Raw genomic sequence first — 19,928 nt, 5'->3', positions numbered from 1 at the left:
TTGTACTCTTATTGCCCCATTCTCCCTCATCCCAGCATGTTGCTTTTTTATGCAAGTCATTGCATCATTAGTGCTTTACTCAACTTTTTGAATGTAAGGTGACTGACAAACTTTTCAATATCATTGAGACAAAATCCCACTCTTTAAACATTTTCAATTTCCATCATGACTTGATTAAAACTCATAGAAACTCTTATCAGACAGGCTTTATCTCCAAAATCCCCCAAATCACATCATAGAATCTGAACTGAGTGAGGCACTCTAGGCTTACACAAGTGGCATGTACAGTTGAAGTCAGAAGTTTGCATACACTTAGGTTGGAGTCATTAAAACTAGTTTTTCAACCACTCCACAAATTTCTTGTTAACAAACTATAGTTTTGGCAAGTCAGTTAGGACATCTAATTTGTGCATGAAACAAGACATTTTTCCAAAAGGTTGTTTAGACAGATTATTTCACTTATTCACTGCATTACAATTCCAGTGGGTCAGAAGTTACATACACTAAGTAGACTCTGCCTTCAAACAGCTTGGAAAATTCCAGAAAATGATGTCATGGCTTTAGAAGCTTCTGATAGGCTAATTGACATGAGTCAATTGGAGGTGTACCTGTGGATGTATTTCAAGGCCTACCTTCAAACTCAGTGCCTCTTTGACAGCATGGGAAAATCAAAAGAAATCAGCCAAGACCTCAAACAATTGTAGACTTCCACAAGTCTGCTTCATCCTTGGGAGCAATTTCCAAATGGCTGAAGGTACCACATCCATCTGTACAAACAATAGTACGCAAGTATAAACACCATGGGACCACGCAGCCGTCATACCACTCAGGAAGGAGACGCGTTCTGTCTCCTAGAGATGAACGTACTTTGGTGCGAAAAGTGCAAATCAATCCCAGAACAACAGCAAAGGACCTTGTGAAGATGCTGGAGGAAACCGGTACAAAAGTATCTATATACACAGTAAAACCTGAAAGGCCGCTCAGCAAGGAAGAAGCCACTGCTCCAAAACTGCCATAAAAGCCAGACTAAGGTTTGCAACTGCACATGGGGACAAAGAGAGTACTTTTTGGAGAAATATCCTCTGGCCTGATGAAACAAAAATATTACTATTTGGCCATAATGACCATCGTTATGTTTGGAGGAAAAGGGGGGGAAGCTTGCAAGCCGAAGAACACCATCCCAACCGTGAAGCACAGGGGTGGCAGCATCATGTTGTGTGGGTGCTTTGCTGCAGGAGGGATTTGTGCACTTCACAAAATTGATGGCATCATGAGGTAGGAAAAGTATGTGGATATATTGAAGCAACATCTCAAGACATCAGTCAGGAAGTTAAAGCTTAGTCGCAAATGTGTCTTCCAAATGGACAATGACCCCAAGCATACTTCTAAAGTTGTGGCAAAATGGCTTAAGGACAACAAAGTCAAGGTATTGGAGTGGCCATCACAAAGCCCTGACATCAATCCTATAGAAAATTTGTGGGCAGAACTAAAAAAGCGTGTGCGAGCAAGGAGGCCTACAATCCTGACTCAGTTACCCCAGCTCTGTCAGGAGGAATGGGCCAAAATTCACCCAACTTATTGTGGGAAGCTTACCCAAAACGTTTGACCCAAGTTACACTCAATTAGTATGCCTTTAAATTGTTTATGTACACTTCTGACCCACTGTGAATGTGATGAAAGAAATAAAAGCTGAAATAAATCACTATTCTGACTTTTCACATTCTTAAAATAAAGTGATGATCCTAACGGACCTAAAACAGGGAATTTTTACTAGGATTAAATGCCAGGAATTGTGAAAAACTGAGTTAATGTATTTGGCTAAGGTCTATGTAAACTTCCGACTTCTGTATATTGCAAAAGAAAACGGCTCAGTTGATCTTATCACTGAGACAATCAAAAACCTTTACTTGTTACAGACTCGATTCATGCGTTGATTCAATTATCAGTTTTTAATTCGGAGCCTGTATTCATAAAGCATTAAGAGTAGGAGTGCTGATCTAGAATCCGTTTTGCCTTGTCTGTCATAATGAATAAGATTGCATGGACAGAAGGAACTGATCCTAGATCAACACTCCTACTCTTAGATGCTTTATGAGTACAGGCCCAGGTTGGATGTGCAACTCAAAGATAATGTATTTTATTCCAGTTCATGATAATCAACATCACAATTGTGTCATGGCTTGTACAAATAAGGGCTATATTGTTTCCTTCACTGTAGAGATCTGCAGTCTTTGTTTGTGATAAATACAGTGTGCATATTATGGGGGACAGTACAAATCTGAGACTAGTCAAAAATTATCATTCTTAAATGTAAATATTCTAACACTGCTGCATTTTGTCTCCTCTCCCAGAGGTTTCTCCAGCACAGAGGTATACAATGCAGGTCCTCTGTTCCAAACCGGCCCCTATCCACCCAGAGCACTTCTGTAGATCAAAGGATTGGACAGGTATAAGCAATATAGTAATAGCTCCACTTTGCCCTCTGGTAGGCTACGCTGTAACTTCTCACATATTAGTATCCACTCGAATACATTTGGATTTACAGGACATCAGCATATTGCTTGCACCTGTCCAATCCATTCCGATCTACAGAAGTGCCTATAGGTGGGTAGAAGATAGAGGATGGCTTGTGATTGGGTGTGGGACTGCTTCCTGGTAGTCTGAGGTCAGGGTTCGGGTTTGTATGAGGAGGGGAGGCTCTGCTCGGTGGCGGAGGTTTGGGAGGCTGGCGAGGGGCAGATGGCGGTAGGGGACTCCTTCTGGACCAGCTCTGGGTCGTCCTGGCCCGCCTGGGGAGGATGCACCAACACTCGGTCGATGATCCCAAAGTCCTGTGCCTCAATGGGGCTCATGTAACGATCTCTCTCCATCACACCCTCTGGGAGAAAGAAAACAGAAGGGAATAATTGTACGGTTACGAGTTTTGGTGAAAATGTGCGACACATTGGTGGTGGCTGAGGTGAGTTCACTCTAAGTGCTTTGAGTGAGGAAGGAGTCAATCATCAAATCACTTAACCTTGAAATAGTGCTTGAATTTAGTTAGGAGTCACTAATTCATATGGGACTCAGAGGCTATGGTACATTTTCCATCAGACAATATTACTTAAGACATTTTGAATAATTTTTTTATTGGAATATTAATGTTGCATATTGGGATCTGTTTGGAAATACTTAAGTACTGGCACGTATTAGAAAACAAGACAAGTATAATTTCATGCATTTGAACCCAGGTCTGTGTGGTCATACGGGTATTAGTCTTATTTCAAAGGCTAAACGATTGAATCAAACCGTCCCGCCCCCCTGGACGCCTTTTCCCCAGAGCTAAACAACCGAATCATGTTCTGCGCATGTTGTGTTAGTCTCTGCCTCATCTTTATGAGCAGCTGAAATAAAAACCCTGCAGCGACTTAAACGAACACCCCCCCCCCCAAAAAAAAAAAATATATAGTTGGCTAATTTAGGATGTAGGCTATAACTTTCTCTGTTGTAACTAAGGATATTGAAATGGTACAAACATAAGCACATTGACTCTGTACCGGTACCCCCTGTATATAGCCTCGCTATTGTTATTTCACTGCTGCTGTTTATTTGTTACTTTTATTTAATTTTTTTAATGTACTTAACTTCTTAAAGCATTGTTGGTTAAGAAAAAAAAGTGTTAAGGTCTACTACACCTGTTGTATTTGGCGCATATGACAAACAAAATTTGATTTTGAAGCAGTCTACATTGCATTGTGGGGCAAAACAACATTAGCTTCTCAATGATCAAGCAACGCCACACGATTTGATACAGCACATGATTGAAATTAGCCAGAGTTGCCTGTTCCACCTCTGTGCAGCTGAAAGTTCTGCACATGTAGACAGTAACCAGAGTTTGACAATGGGCTTGTTTGTAAAGTAGAGAATCCCACACATTCCCAGGTTCGGTTGTTTAGCTACCGAAAAGAGGTGTCAGAGAATTCGGCCACACAGCCACTCTGTTGATATAAGTACTTGAAATTTGTTTTGGCTATTTATAGGAAGTCATAAGAAAATACTTTCAAATAGAAGTAGCTGATTTGGCCACATTATTTGAAAATACACAAAAGTATATTAATAACGAATAAATAATGACATGTATTTGAACCCAGGTCTGTCTACATTGTTTTGAACTTTTGTATGCTTACTCAAGGCTTTTCCCTCTGAGCCAGACTCTACTGAACTGGATGCCTTAGCTACTTACCTATATGTGTCAACAGCTGGCCAGTGTGTTTAGCGTAGAGTTGATTGATCTGTTTCTTTAGCTTCATGATCTCCTCAGCCTGAATGGCGATGTCTGTAGCCTGACCCTAATAACACACAGGAGAGAGAAGACAGATGTTATGTAAAGGCAACTGAGGTGAGGTGTCAAAATACTTAACTCATATTTACATGCCCAATAGCCTATAGACAATCACAGGTCTGGCTTTTGATGGCAACACAAACTAAACCAACCAACAGTTGTACCAGGTTCTCTAACCCCCCCCCCCTTATCCCCTTACCTGCCGGAACACCTAACCCCCCCCCCCCCCAGCTCCTATTCCTGCTGCCTCCCTGGTCCCATTACCTCTTTCCCTCCTTACCCTGGCTCCTCCGGAGGGCTGGTGCACCATGATGCGGGCGTTGGGCAGGGAGTGCCTCATGCCGGCCGTGCCCGAAGCCAGGAGAAGACTGCCCATGCTGGCGGCCTGGCCTACACACCACGTGGAGATTGGATTGAGGATGTACTGCATGGTGTCGTAGATGGCTAGGCCTGCCGTCACAACACCGCCTGGGGGGGAAGAAGAGGATAGGAACATCATGGTGAACCAGGATTAACGGTTTGTTGGATTTAGTTCATCGATGTTCCTCTTCTCCCAGACATTTCTATTTCTCCTTAAAGCTGGAATCCATAGTGGTGAAACTGACATATCCATTTGCGATATTACAACAAAGACGTTACTTCAAACAAACACTTTTTTTCCATCTGACATCATTGCACGCACGATAGAACCAAGTATGTACGATTTTTATTACCACAATGCTGGATGCTCATTTCCTCAAAACAATAACAAATGCGCCTGTGGCTGTTGCGCCTATCATGGATCTCAGCTTTAACGTCGACTTCAAATGAACTTCATTAGGTTAAGGTAAAAATAGTTTCTGACTGCACCCTTTATCTTCTATTACTGTCATCGGATCCATCTGACACTTGTGTTCTCTCTGTCTCTTTCCCCTCCAAGAAACGTGCTTTTTAATCAAGTAACCATCCCTATCTCGCCAACCATCCCCTGCCACCACCATCTGTTCTTCCACCAATTTTGTGGGAGGTTCCCCTCTATTCTCTTACCAGGACTGTTGATGTACATGTGGATGGGTTTATTGTTGCTCTCTGACTGCAGAAAGAGTAGTTGAGCAATAACCAGACTGGCCACAGAGTCATCAATCTGAAAAAAGGCAAGGGGAGAGGAGAGAGATTAACAAATGAATCTTAACTGCAAATGCAGACTCAGAAATCCAGATGTTTTAATCGGTGTGGGCTTACTTCGATTATGACCTTGCGCCGATAAGCAGAGTAAGTTGTATACATTTTTTTTTTTTCTTACCTTTTATTTAACGAGGCAAGTCTTAAGAACAAATTCTTATTTACAATGACGGCCTAGGAACAGTGGGTTAACTGCCTTGTTCAGGGCTAGAACAACAGATTTTTACCTTGTCAGCTCAGGGATTTGATCTAGCAACCTTTACTGCCATAATCAGTTTCATATCGAATTATTAGTGTGCATGTAAACATACCCAATGTCTCCTTGTGTAGGTTTTGAATCCCAAACTATTACACACACAGACTTACCGGCCCTATTACAGAGAGTGACACACAGATTATCTGTGTAATGGGGCCGGTAAGCCTATCTGTGTGTCACTGTCTGTAATAGGGCCAGTAAGTCTATTTGTGTGTCACTGTCTGTGTAATGGGGCCGGTAAGCCTGTGACACACAGCGAGACTTATTGGCCCCATTACACCGACACACAGCTAGAATTACCGGCCACATTAGACAGTGACACACAACTACACTTACCGGCCCTATTACACAAACGGCGACACACAGCTAGAATTACCGGCCCCATTATACTGACAGTGATACACAGTGAGACTTACCGGCCCCATTACACAGACAGTGATACACAGTGAGACTTACCGGCCCCATTACACAGACAGTGATACACAGTGAGACTTACCGGCCCCATTACACAGATGATCCTCTCCCTCAGAAGACGAGAGTAGATGTCATACGCCCGCTCTCCTCGACCCTGAGAAAGACAAGGGAAAAGAATTAGGGAAAGAAAGAGGAAGACCTTTGAACAAGGGAAAGCAGCTAGACTAGCTAGGACCAGGAACTGACAGGGGAAAACTACTAACTAAACTGTTCCAAACCAAGAGTGAATCAAGTTGCATAGAAATGTTGCAGTTCTAAATAGAACTCTGTTGGGGTTCCAATTCTTACCGTCTGCTCCACAACAATAGGTATGAGAGGACTCCTCCATTGAGCACTGTGGTGAATGGTCCTGCGTGACTTTAAAGCTGTCACTCCACATTGTAACACCCTCTAAGAGGGGGATAGAGAGAAAGAGTTAACATTTGTCTCTAAGATCTTAACCTAAGTGTTGGGCAGGTTATTTCAATAATATGTAAAAGTTACATTCAGAGATAGCATGGTTATTTTTTTCCACTCTGGCCCCTTGAAGTGTGTTCAAGACAAAGCTTTCAAATGTATTATGATCTTACATCATCTCTGAACATTACACACACACTAGAAAATGCTACAGTTACTCATGATTTCACATTAACAGTTAGGGAAATGTTGACAGAGGTTTTCCTTTAAACAATTATAATTAAATTTAGCGAGATGGGAATGAGTTAGGTTAGCTACACAATTTTGGTCAAGTTACACAAGTGTGGCTAGCCAGCTAGCTCACTGGCTATTTAATCGTCGCAGGTGCATGATGCATACTGTTCATCTGAGTCGAGAATGCACCGCTGAGACAGCAAATAAACATTTGCACATTGTAATCTATATAGCTTACAACACAAACGATGCATTTCCAAATTATGTTTCACTCTTTATCTCCAATACTTACTCGTATAAGCATTGTGATGTCTTGTAACGTTCAATCCCCTGTTTGACCCCAATTTAACCGGAAACAATTCTACTTTGAGCGTCGATCTGTTCCTAAAGTCGTTGAGCAATATTTCTCTGTCATGTGACGAGTTTGTGTTTACAGGCTCGAATATGTGGGCGCTAGATGGCAATGGTGCACAAGAAAAATCCACTAACATAATACTACAGTATTGCTTATCGTTGCCTTGATCATTTTCAGATACCAACTATTATTTAAATACAAACGCCTACTTGTTATATAAATAATTATACTATTGAATAATAATGTGATGAATAAAGCTTAAAATGAAATGTCATTAAAAGACAGATGTGTGTTGAAGAGCCAAAACTCGTGACATTGTAGGTGGGGGTCTCTTTAAATAAGCATTTTAAAAAAGGAGCACATGACGAGACTGTATTTCGCTAATGATATCCTCGTGGTTCTGGGGTTGTTTAGAAAAGGTATCTTTATACAATAGAGAGCCAAGACCATTCTAATAAGATACGTTTCCTTTGATTTACTTCACCATAGCCTACTGTAGGCCTAGAAACCAGTGTATTATTGGCGACACAATATAAAACCCAAAGGAACATTTAATTTTCCGAAAAGAGCCCATTCATTTGTTTACCTGACTGATCTATTATTATTATGTTGTTGTTGTTTTTCTTACATGTACACATAAGTGCCTCTACTGATAACCATCTTTAATTGGGGGCAATTCTGAAAGCAGTGGGGAGAACATTGCGCAAAAAAAGAGGTGCGTTTTTTCAGAGAGGGGGGAGCACTTGAGTCGCAGCGGCCTCAACAGAAAATCTCGTTCTTTCAAGTGATAGCCGGACACTTTCACTTGGACAGACCTCGCAGACATGTCGAATAACAGCGCAAACAGCAGCAACTTGGTTATCGCTCAGAAGGTGGTAAAACAACTTCGGCTAGAGGCGAGTGTTCGCAGGATCAAGGTAAATAAATTACATTCAGAAAGACTGATTAAAAACTGTTCTGCATTGGGTGTGACTGGCTGACTTGTCAACATGGCCCTTTGGTAACTATTGAAAAGCTAAATATTGTGTTAAGTTGGACTATTTTATGGGAAGCATCGCGTTATTTTGTTACTTCCAGGCCATATGTTTCAAAATGCTGTTCCATTGGAACTATGCCATCTGTTTGCAGAATTGTAACTAACTGCAGCGCTGTCCAGTAGACCTAAGGAGTAGCCTGTAAATTGACGTGCTCGATCGAGCGCCGCCTTTCACCTGTCATGTTACCGAAAGAAAAACGTAAGATTATAATGCGGTTCTAGTTTTGCTGTATGCATAAGTGTTATGGCAAGTCTAGGCTACTCCTCAGCTCTTCACTTAGTTTAACGCCGTTTTGAATGGATGTATTTATGATATATTTAGAAGTGAACGATTTGCTGTTAATTGTGCTCTAAATTAATCATGTGAAATGTGAAGATTTCCTGCTGTAGACTATGTTGTCCGGAGAAAGCAAACTGCTCGTAGGCTAGTTTCCGCGAATGGTGCAGCACACTGGTGGCCTTTGTTGATTGTGGCTGTGACAGTAGTGCGATTGTTGACCAAATTACTCCTTTTAGAGGAGAAAGCCAGATTAGTCCGCAGACCTTAAACCACCCTGGAGCACTCAAGCATGCTGTGCTTTGAAGGGCATATGAGAATGCAGGACAAATATAGTATTTTATCTATAGCCTATGAAATAAGTTTATATCAAATCAAATGTATTTATATAGCCCTTCTTACATCAGCTGATATCTCAAAGTGCTGTACAGAAACCCAGCCTAAAACCCCAAACAGCAAGCAATGCAGGTGTAGAAGCACGGTGGCTAGGAAAAACTCCCTAGAAAGGCCAAAACCTAGGAAGAAACCCAGAGAGGAACCAGGCTATGAGGGGTGGCCAGTCCTCTTCTGGCTGTGCCGGGTGGAGATTATAACAGAACATGGCCACGATGTTCAAATGTTCATAAATGACCAGCATGGTCAAATAATAATAATCACAGTAGTTGTCGAGGGTGCAACAAGTCAGCACCTCAAGAGTAAATGTCAGTTGGCTTTTCATAGCCGATCATTGAGAGTATCTCTACCGCTCCTGCTGTCTCTAGAGAGTTGAAAACAGCAGGTCTGGGACAGGTAGCACGTCCGGTGAACAGGTCAGGGTTCCATAGCCGCAGGCAGAAAAGTTGAAACTGGAGCAGCAGCACGGCCAGGTGGACTGGGGACAGCAAGGAGTCATCATGCCAGGTAGTCCTGAGGCATGGTCTTAGGGCTCAGGTCTTCCGAGAGAAAGAAAGAATTAGAGAGAGCATACTTAAATTCACACAGGACACCGGATAAGACAGGAGAAATACTCCAGATATAACAGACTGACCCTAGCCCCCCGACACATAAACTACTGCAGCATAAATACTGGAGGCTGAGACAGGAGGGTTCAGGAGACACTGTGGCCCCATCCGATGATACCCCCGGACAGGGCCTAACAGGAAGGATATAACCCCACCCACTTTGCCAAAGCACAGCCCCCACACCACTAGAGGGATAACTTCAACCACCAACTTACCATCCTGAGACAAGGCCGAGTATAGCCCACAAAGATCTCCGCCACGGCACAACCCAAGGGGGGGCACCAACCCAGACAGGAAGACCACGTCAGTGACTCAACCCACTCAAGTGACGCACCCCTCCTAGGGACGGCATGGAAGAACACCAATAAGCCAGTGACTCAGCCCCTGTAATAGGGTTAGAGGCAGAGAATCCCAGTGGTGAGAGGGGAACCGGCCAGGCAGAGACAGCAAGGGCGGTGCGTTGCTCCAGAGCCTTTCCGTTCACTTTCACACTCCTGGGCCACACTACACTCAATCATAGGACCTACTGAAGAGATGAGTCTTCAGTAAAGACTTAATGGTTGAGACCGAGTCTGCATCTCTCACATGGGTAGGCAGACCATTCCATAAAAATTGAGCTCTATAGGAGAAAGCCCTGCCTCCAGCTGTTTGCTTAGGAATTCTAGGGACAATTAGGAGGCCTGCGTCTTGTGACCGTAGCGTACGTGTAGGTATGTACGGCAGGACCAAATCAGAAAGATAGGTAGGAGCAAACCCATGTAATGCTTTGTAGGTTCGCAGTAAAACCTTGAAATCAGCCCTTGCCTTAACAGGAAGCCAGTGTAGGGAGGCTAGCACTGGAGTAATATGATCACATTTTTTGGTTGTAGTCAGGATTCTAGCAGTCGTATTTAGCACTAACTGAAGTTTATTTAGTGCTTTATCCGGGTAGCCAGAAAGTAGAGCATTGCAGTTGTCATGACGTTGGCCTCTTTGGGTACAGGAAGGACAGTTGACCCCCTCCCCTTCGTACCATCACCCAACCTACCTTCCCCCCAACCCAGGGTTGTAAAAAACCCTCTGAGGAGAATCTCCTACCCCATGTTTCATAGAGAGACAAAGGAAATTCTTCCAACTCATAGAATTGGAGAACCGAGCGACATGGGTGTGCTGGAGAAGGTATGGAAGATTGGTGAAGAACCCAGCTACGAACTGATCCGCTCGGTACCATTTTGTGATACTCAGAAGAGACAATATAGCCATATTACCATAAAACTGTTTATATAATAGACTCAGTTTAAGACTTGCCTCATATGGGTGTATGGAATGTATTGATAAGGATAAAGCTTTTGTAAGACATTGAGATGCTATGTACTGATGTAATGTGATAGAATTGTATTTCTGTAACCAAATCTAACTCAGTCATAGGCACGCCCCAGGGACATATACAGGACCAGGCGTCATTTGACCAGCCTGTTCGATGGGCACTATAAAACACTCCCTGATTTACATTTCTCCAGACCAGGCCTACACTCCGTTGGCTAATAGGTTGTACCTTCCAATTCCTCTACTGAAAGTGAACCATACCACGTGGTTAACTTTTAGACTATTGATACCGACAGAATAAGAACAAGTCTTTGATATTAATTATTAGTCTGCAGCTAAGTAAATTATATCATCGAACGCGAAGACCAACGAAACCACCATTCTATGACGACATTAATGAATGTCGCTCTGAAAGATCCATTCTAACCGAGAGAGAGAGAGAGAGAGAGAGAACGCGGACAAAACTCCCCAACAGAACTACTCTCCAACAAGAATCAGAACGACACACTGAGCGTAAATATATATATTGATTGCAATTGTTCCCGAATGAGTGAGCCTTCAATTGTCAATTGTTAATGAACTCTGTGTAAACTTCTCAGCTGACCATTTATGACCCATTGTTCAACAGGCCGACCAGCCTGTTTAGCCCACAAGGGCACATTCCGATACCAATCCTTTGTTGACGATAATTACTGTTTGTATGTTTTTCTGTTAATTACTTAGTGTAGTAAATAAATGATTTTAAGACAATTGATGTATGGATGATTTTAGTAAAGACTGTGTTCGTGCAGATACAATTTACGTTTTGGAATGAGACTGGACTAGAGGTAAATACACCATTTAAACTTAGAAGATAATCGACCTATACTATAATAGAATATAATATTATAGTACAGGAAAGTTATATTAGGAAAATTATAGCTTTGTAATCTGAATATTCTCCTTGGTGCCCCGACCTCCTAGTTAATTACAATTAAACGATTAATCAGTTTAATCGCGTGATAATAATTACAGGGAGCTAATTGATAAACATATCTTCAGTTTAATGGTACCCCCAAAGACACGACATATTGGAGCCCCCGTGCGAGGAATCTAAGATAGAATTGGACTTTGCTGTGAAATTCTATATATCAATTGTGCAAACAGAATTGTACAAACAGCCTGCTATGTAAACAAAGTGATTGTGCATTTTCCATTGAGAGAAGCTATTTAGAGTAGCTCCGGTCTTATGTCGATAGCAGTGAGGATTTAAATTCCAGATTTAGTCCGTTAGGCCAAACGGTAGTATTTCTGTCGGTAAATATGAACTTCTAGAGTAAGGTTAGAAATTAGAAGTTAACTGTCCGGGAACCGAGCCGAATAATTTGCCTACCGCACTAAGACTGTGGGCAGACCGTATGCGTATTTGTAGTTAAGTACCGTGTCGCTCCGGTCAACATAAACGCTAGCAGAATATGTTGAATGGGGTTAAGGTGAGACGTCACTAGAAAACCCACCCTTTCCATAAGGGAAAGGATCCTATTTTGGTGCTTGGAAGGATACTCCTGAACCAAGTAGCAATAGCTTAGCATTACAGGTAAGCTAACAGAGAGGGAACATTTTACCCTCCACCGTAACACGTTTAAAATTTCTCCGCTAGCGCAACTGAAGTCCGACCTTTGTACTTCCGTTTAAATTTCAGCATTCTGCACCCTGGTGGTGAAGAATTGCCAGTACATCTCTAGGGGAAATTCAAACGTGGAGCACGTCTCATTCAATTTAACTAACAAGTGAAATTGCCAGATTTACCTTTTCAAGTGGATCTTTCAAATAATATCCAAAATTGATTGGGCGTCTACAATGAGACATGATTAACTTTTTCCAAACTTAACTTTGATGAAGCAACCTCTCAGGTAATTCAAAGTTAATTCCCAGATAGCCTATACAGGTTTGATATATCATAAATAGATTAATCAGTAAAATCTGCTTTAGCAAAGCACATTCACCAAACCCATTACTGACGCTCAGCCCCAGGGAGGTGCGTACCCTAGTGGTGAAGGGTCCCAACATTTGAACTACGGTTTACACTTATGATATCCAATCAATGGAGATTGTATGGATTATCATCTCATTCAATTTATTTAGTTAAATTGTCGAACATACCTTTCTAGGTTCTTCCAACTAAATGAGACAACTTAAACTTTGCATGTTAACCTTGATGAAGCAACCTCTCAGGTAATTCAAAGTTAATACCCAGATAGCCTACCCAGGTAGGACTAATCATTGGCATTGATTAATTCAATTTGCTTTTGCAAATTCATTCACGTCCAACTTCCACAGTACTGTACAGTACTGATGGTTCATTAACGTCTATAAATAGATTAAAATCGTCTTTGCAGTTTTCCACATTCCAAAACCAAATTTTGGAAAATTAGGAAAAACAATTTTTTCCTTTCAAATGTTCTAATAATGTGCAAGCTATCAGAGGGGGTGGTTCCCACTCGCCTGCTAATTAGTGAACCTCCACCCGTAACTGGATTGATCTCTGTGTGTGTGTGTGTTGCGATAACAACCCTAATTATGCCATTAGTGGAAAAGCAGACAACAATGTTTTCCAAAATCAACCATCGGGCGCAGGCCTCGTAAAGGTTCTCTCCAGTCTAGCTCTGATGTCTTGCCATCCGAGATTGCCATCTGTCCAATACCGCAGTGCACAGCTGAAGCACGAGCAGGTAACGGTAGACATAAAGGGACAGGTGAAGAGAACCGGGAAACCAATCACAAATGCAGAAAAGGGAAAAATTCTGCTAGCTATGGAACTGCGTTCGAAAACTGAACAATTAAATGTCATTGCAAAAACGTACGACGATGAACAAGCACAAGCTCTTCAACAAAATCGTTTTCTACAGGAACAAAATCATATGCTACAGGAACAACTCGATTTAGCCAAAACTAAATACAATGATGTCCACGCCAAACTAGATAAATCTGAAGAGTTATCTACAAACAGGAGCGCTCAACTTGACAACATGCATGCTGTTTTGTTGAATGTTACTCAAAATAACACGGTGCTCCTCAAAGCGCTGCAGACCAAAGACGATCAGTTAATGAACACAATGACAAAGTTGGATGATAAATCAGCAGAACTTATTGAAGTCGCTGACCAAATGAATGATGAGAGAACTCAGGTGATGAGGTTGGAAATATTGATTTCTAAGCAAGCAGAGGAAATCTCATCACTGAATCTCTCGCTCCGTACTCAAGACCTCTATCTGCAAACCATGACAGATAAGTTTGAGACCGAAAGGAGCAGGTGTGACACTCACGTGTCCAAAATCAGTACTCTAAGCACTCAAGTGGACTCTGCAATGCAGCAGAATTCCACCCTTAGGTACCATCTGGAGGAAATCCAGAATGGTCACGCTCTACAGCGCGACTTCCCATCCAAGCAACCGGAGCCCTGTACTCACAGGAGTGAAGACAATAGGTTTCAGACCTTGCCTCCCTCATGTGTCCCTCAGTCTTCTCCTCTTGGCCCTTCGGCACTGAGTAATATGGCGCCTCTTGGCCAACAACAACAAGGCTTGGCTTCTTCTCTTGGCCTTTCGGCCCCAATTTCTCCACAGGATGAAGCCAACCCTCTCCGCCCGCTTGGCGCAGAATACCTTGACAAACTCGTCAAGAATTTCCCCACCTTTGACCCCGTTCCAGGTCAGCCAAACGATACTGAGACGTTCCTAGCTGACATAGAGGACGCGTTGGGTGGCTACCCGAATGCTACGGGTTCTGACAGGGTTTACCTGTTGAAGCGAACATCGAATAGACACGTGACGAGGTTCATTCATCTACAACAGCAACACGTGCTAAATGACTATGCTAAACTTGCCACAGCTTTGAAATTAGAATTCAGTGGTTCTGCGACTCGCAAACACGATAGCTCACTGGCTAACACCATCAAACAAGCTCGGAACGAACACCCACAAGCTTTCTATCATAGGCTTCGTTCAGCTTACTTTGGCCTACTCACAGAAACAGGAATGGAAGAGCTGTTACCATTCAAACAAATGTTTCTGTCGAACATGTATCCCACCTTCATTACCTACTTGGGCCCTGCAGCCCACGTTGGCTTGCCTATCTTACAACTCAGAGAGCTTGCAAGCACAGCTTTTGAGGCATCAAAAGTTCACAACGCTAAGAGCCCTGACCACTCAGTTTTGAAGTTTAACCAGGAGCACTCACTCCAGTTAGAGGGTGCATTATCAGGTATTGGAGCGTCTAGAGATGACGCACAACAACAGTTTCTACCACGAAACCATGATTCCAATAACCTCCGCGGTCGAAATAACTGTAAAGTACGTAGCCATCAACATGACTACCGCTACAATCAACCCGTTCGCTACGTTCCTGCACCCAACCCACAAAAAGTGTCAGAGCACAAGGGTAACAAAGGGTTGAAGGACGACCAAAACGTAGACCAATGTTCTCCAGAAGTCCCACTACGGGAAGAACTTAAGCGAGAACAATTTGGGAAAAGGGTAAAAGATAAGTCACAAGGACTAGACGGGGAATTACCGGACACCAGGTCCGCAGGAATTAACACCCATAGCATGGACGTTAAAGTTCAAATTTCTCCCGCTCTCATTCAAGACCCTATCCAGAGCCCGCTTGATCAAGAAACAAGCCCCCGGGCTCTGTCTATAGACTCTGATACAAAAGTTGCGAAGAAAAAGGTCAAACGCTTCATTAAAGCCAAGCCCACTCAAAATCAGAAAAGTCAATCTGCTTCCATCTTGAACAGACATGGCACATCACGTCGTTGCGAACGACCACTCCACTTTGTGGGGAATATGTCCACTAACCACGAATCTAAACGGCCATACCTGGAAACAGTCCTGGAGGACTGCTTAGCTTGTCATGCGCTAATTGATTCGGGTGCGACAATATCACTCATCTCTCAAACATTGTTTGATGATCTCAAAAGGGCTTTGAAGCCAACTAAACGTTGGTTAAAAGTGGAACGATGCGACACTAAACTTCGAGGGGTCACTCAGACTACCTCGCCTCTCACATTGAGAGTCATGCTGAAACTACACTTCCAGGACGTATCGCTCGTTCACCCTGTGTATGTTACCAGCCTCGAAACTGTAACCCTGCTACTTGGAGCAGACTTGATGGATCGGTTACTCCCATTGATGGATTGGAAAACCAACCAGGTATGGTCACAGGCCACAGTGCCTTCTCCACTGACCACACCGTCTCCCCCTAACGCTAGCTGCAACGCAGTCCTTCACGAGGGGTATCTGTCGAAAGCACCCCTCGAGAAAAAGACGTTTAGAAACCTCTTGGTACAAAATCCGATCCACGGAGATAGTACGATATCTCGACACATTCCATCAGCCAACCTGATTGACCATTCTTTTCATGATTTCGAGCCAGCTGTCTCTGTGAATAAGCAACTTCCCTCCTCCTTGCAGTCATGTAATACGGTAGTTGAGATGAACTTTTTTTTTAATCGCGTGATAATAATTACAGGGAGCTAATTGATAAACATATCTTCAGTTTAATGGTACCCCCAAAGACACGACACAGTAGTCCAACCTAGAAGTAACAAAAGCATGGATTAATTTTTCTGCATCATTTTTGGACAGAAGGTTTCTGATTTTTGCAATGTTACGTAGATGGAAAAAAGCTGTCCTTGAAACAGTCTTGATATGTTCTTCAAAAGAGAGATCAGGGTCCAGAGTAACGCCGAGGTCCTTCACAGTTTTATTTGAGACACTGTACAACCATCAAGATTAATTGTCAGATTCAACAGAAGATCTCTTTGTTTCTTGGGACCTAGAACAAGCATCTCAGTTTTGTCCGAGTTTAAAAGTAGAACATTTGCAGCCATCCACTTCCTTATGTCTGAAACACAGGCTTCTAGCGAGGGCAATTTTGGGGCTTCACCATGTTTCATTGAAATGTACAGCTGTGTGTAGTCCGCATAGCAGTGAAATTTAACATTATGTTTTCTAATGACATCCCCAAGAGGTAAAATATATAGTGAAAACAATAGTGGTCCTAAAACGGAACCTTGAGGAACACCGAAATGTACAGTTGATTTGTCAGAGGACAAACCATTCACAGAGACAAACTGATATCTTTCCGACAGATAAGATCCAAACCAGGCCAGAACTTGTCTGTGTAGACCAATTTGGATTTCCAATCTCTCCAAAAGAATGTGGTGATCGATGGTATCAAATCGATGGTATTTCGATGGTATTTATACCATATTATCAACTAACTAGATAAATAATAAACTCAATGCATAGCCCATTTGTGACTTGGTCCTAAAGTGCCATCTTGTGTTAATGGGGACAATGTTATTACAATGTTATGACAACTGTTATAGACTTCACCCATGAAACAACCCTCTAGTAAAGTACCAGATCATTATGCTATTGTCAAGTCCTAGGTAGGGACTTTAGGAAAATAGCTGATCATTGCTCAGTTTCTCTCACAGTGTGAGCTTGGAGCATATTACTGTCGGTTCATTAAACTGTGTATCAGTAGGAGTATTGTGGCAGAGTGTTGGCCCCTCTATTTATTGATGCGTGGACCAGGTCTCTCTTGAAAAGCTGAGTTAAAGCAAGTAGAAGTTAAGTAGAGCAGGATTGAGCTCAATTTACTTGGAACTTCTTTATAGAAAACAGTGTCTCTCTGTTTCCACTCTCAGGTGTCCCAGGCAGCAGCGGACCTGAAGACCTTCTGCCTGCAGAACGCCCATAAAGACCCTCTCCTCATGGGGGTGCCCTCCAGCGACAACCCCTTCAGACCCCCCAAGTCCTGCGCCCTCTTCTGAGGTGAGATGACAGTCTGATGTGGTAGAGTAGGCTTCAATTAACTCCCTCTCTATCTCTCTCTCTTCTGTCTCTTTCTTTCACACACAGACGTGCATGGACACACAGACACACACTCTCTCTCTCTGTCTCTTTCTGTCCAGCTTTCTTTCTCTACCTTCCTCTCTACCTGTTCCTCACTCTCCTTTTCTCTCTCTGTTTGCTAACCTTTGACCCTTCTGGCTTTGATTGTTACAAAGAGAGCGTAACCAATAGCAGCCATATCTCATCTACCTGCTGTGCCATTGATCTGATTGGACTCTATGCTTTCTCACTGCAGGCGATGGTGATGATTGCAGCTCATAAAACACGTCTGAACATTCCCCAAGGATGCCTTTCTTCTCCAAGCCCCTCGGCGTCTCCTACACCCTTCCCCACCACGTCCAGTCACTGAAGACCTCAATGCCAGAACACAATCACAAGCATTAACCCTATGCTGAGTGAGTTTTGACATGTGTTCTGTTCTGGATTTCTACAGCTCAATAAGGATAACATTTGCAGTCCTTTGTGTGTTGAGATCATTAGAATGAAAGCACTCCTCAAAGTATAAATATGGCAGTCTCAACCCCAATTCTCCCTGTAGTCTCTACCTTTTGTTACTTTTCTTTTACTCAAAGTGAAATTGAACTGTATTAGGTTTTACACATTGTTGTTGGTGAGTCTTTTAAAGTGGTTGACCCAATGCCATTACATGAGTATAGCCTACCGTATCATTGTTGTGAAGGTATGTTCAACACACTACAAGATATTACACCCGAGTTTGATCTCAGAGCTTGTTTTTCAAAATGGTGCTCAATTGGTTGCAAACACAATGCAAAGGTTCCACACAAACTCGCCTTAACACTGTCACTGTGATTTTTGTCAGGTGAAATTGTGAAGCATTTCGATAAGTGTAATTTATGATTCTCTGCTAAAAGTGTGGTGACTCCATGAGCGTCTCAAGAGAATTGAGTCTTTTGACAGAAATTTTGCGTGCATTCTCATGTGTTAAACACTCGACTACACTGTTAAGATCCTCAGTTGACAGTTAAACCACTGTGAAGCAAAATGTAATTAAAAAGAAAATGGTGTTACTATGTCTTGAAAAGAGTGACTCAGAGAAGATGTTAGAGGTTTCTTATGGGTGTTGGCATATAGAGATCTCAAACTCAGGTCATGCAAAAGATCTGTTTCAATGCTGATTTTGTGGTGTTGCTCAGTCAACATCAGAATAACGATATGAAGGATCATAACAAGAATATTAGGATTACTGTACTGACACTATAGATAATTATAGTTGCTGTGTATCATCATTATAAATAAGCCTGATATCAGGACACTCAGTGGAAAGAGACTGCTACTCCATTGGTGCCTCGAAGTTAAAGTAAGGACACATTATAAATGGTTTAAAGTCATTTGTAGGGTTCCCCACCCCTTTTACCTTTTACTCTTTGCGTACTGCTTCAAACTAATGTGCCTTAGTATGTGCCAAATTTCTGGTAATTTAAATGCCCCGATATATACACGAGACCTGTTGAGGCCTAAATCTGCATTTACTTTCCCACTTGATTAATCAGAAACACTTAAAGAGGACCTGAAGGAGTTGAAAAACAACACCAGAGAATGAGTAATGTTTAGGAACCATACTGTGTTCTTATTACAACATGAAGTGTTGCTAAAAACTGGAGAATAGCCCTTCAACATGTTCCAATACCCAGAAATATGTCTTCAATAATGTCCTCTGACATGACCACTGATAGGCAAAAGGACTAGGCCAACAGATTTTCAAAGTACTATTAGTCTTGCCTACCAAGTCCTTTCAAAACAGTGGCCATGCAGGAAAGGAGATGGAGGAACGCAAGCTCTTTTCACTATGGTGACAGAGACTGAGCTCTGAATTCCTCTGACGTTATAATAAAGTGAAGAGATAACTTTTGAGAACTACAGTGTCAATAATACATGGGGAAACCAGAGCACCTATTTTTACAAATATTAGTCACTGAAATGCTCTGGTGGAAGGATTCATACATGTGGAAAACACTGTCATTCTCTTGTGCCTTAACGTTTTTTTTGTGTGTGTATTTGTCTTAGAATGGTACCGTGACATGTATTGACTGAATAATTTAATAAATGTAGAATTTCACTTTGAACATCTCCTTGAGTCTCATGTGGTCCCGTGTGGCTCAGTTGGTAGAGCATGGTTTTTGCAACGCCAGGGTTGTGGGTTCGATTCCCACGGGGGACCAGTACGGAGAAAAAATGTATGAAATGTA

At 42.4% G+C, this 19,928-nt stretch overlaps 2 protein-coding genes across 2 annotated transcripts; one reads left to right on the top strand and one right to left on the bottom strand.

Moving 5' to 3' along the window:
- Positions 1-191: 191 nt before the first annotated feature.
- On the bottom strand, positions 192-7,260 carry LOC106601715 (ATP-dependent Clp protease proteolytic subunit, mitochondrial). The gene is made up of 7 exons (XM_045715430.2): positions 7,135-7,260; positions 6,501-6,602; positions 6,235-6,306; positions 5,348-5,444; positions 4,602-4,789; positions 4,223-4,328; positions 192-2,878 (listed from the first exon to the last, which is right to left on the bottom strand). Exons 1-7 carry the CDS (start codon positions 7,144-7,146, stop codon positions 2,667-2,669), a joined length of 789 nt encoding a protein of 262 aa, XP_045571386.1. The 5' UTR covers positions 7,147-7,260; the 3' UTR covers positions 192-2,666.
- A 355-nt stretch (positions 7,261-7,615) lies between these two features.
- Positions 7,616-19,809, top strand: LOC106601714 (guanine nucleotide-binding protein G(I)/G(S)/G(O) subunit gamma-5). Its single transcript, XM_014194063.3, has 3 exons — positions 7,616-8,114; positions 17,514-17,640; positions 17,957-19,809. The coding sequence occupies exons 1-2, from the start codon at positions 8,022-8,024 to the stop codon at positions 17,637-17,639; spliced, it is 219 nt and encodes a 72-aa protein (XP_014049538.3). The 5' UTR covers positions 7,616-8,021; the 3' UTR covers position 17,640; positions 17,957-19,809.
- The last annotated feature ends 119 nt before the right edge of the window (positions 19,810-19,928 follow it).

The sequence above is a fragment of the Salmo salar genome, chromosome 03, assembly GCF_965601325.2.
Source record: "Salmo salar chromosome 03, fSalSal1, whole genome shotgun sequence".
Classification (NCBI taxonomy): domain Eukaryota; kingdom Metazoa; phylum Chordata; class Actinopteri; order Salmoniformes; family Salmonidae; genus Salmo; species Salmo salar.
The sequence above is the reverse complement of the archived record's forward strand: the minus strand, read 5'-3'. Positions and strand labels throughout refer to the sequence as shown.

Coding starts and splice junctions, on each gene's coding strand:
- LOC106601715 (XM_045715430.2), bottom strand. Junction 6,307..6,500: donor CTATTGTTGTGGAGCAGACG/GTAAGAATTGGA, acceptor TGTCTTTCTCAG/GGTCGAGGAGAGCGGGCGTA. Junction 2,879..4,222: donor CCAGCTGTTGACACATATAG/GTAAGTAGCTAA, acceptor TCTTTCTCCCAG/AGGGTGTGATGGAGAGAGAT.
- LOC106601714 (XM_014194063.3), top strand. CDS start 8,022: ATGTCGAATAACAGCGCAAACAGCAGCAACTTGGTTATCGCTCAGAAG. Junction 8,115..17,513: donor CGAGTGTTCGCAGGATCAAG/GTAAATAAATTA, acceptor TTCCACTCTCAG/GTGTCCCAGGCAGCAGCGGA.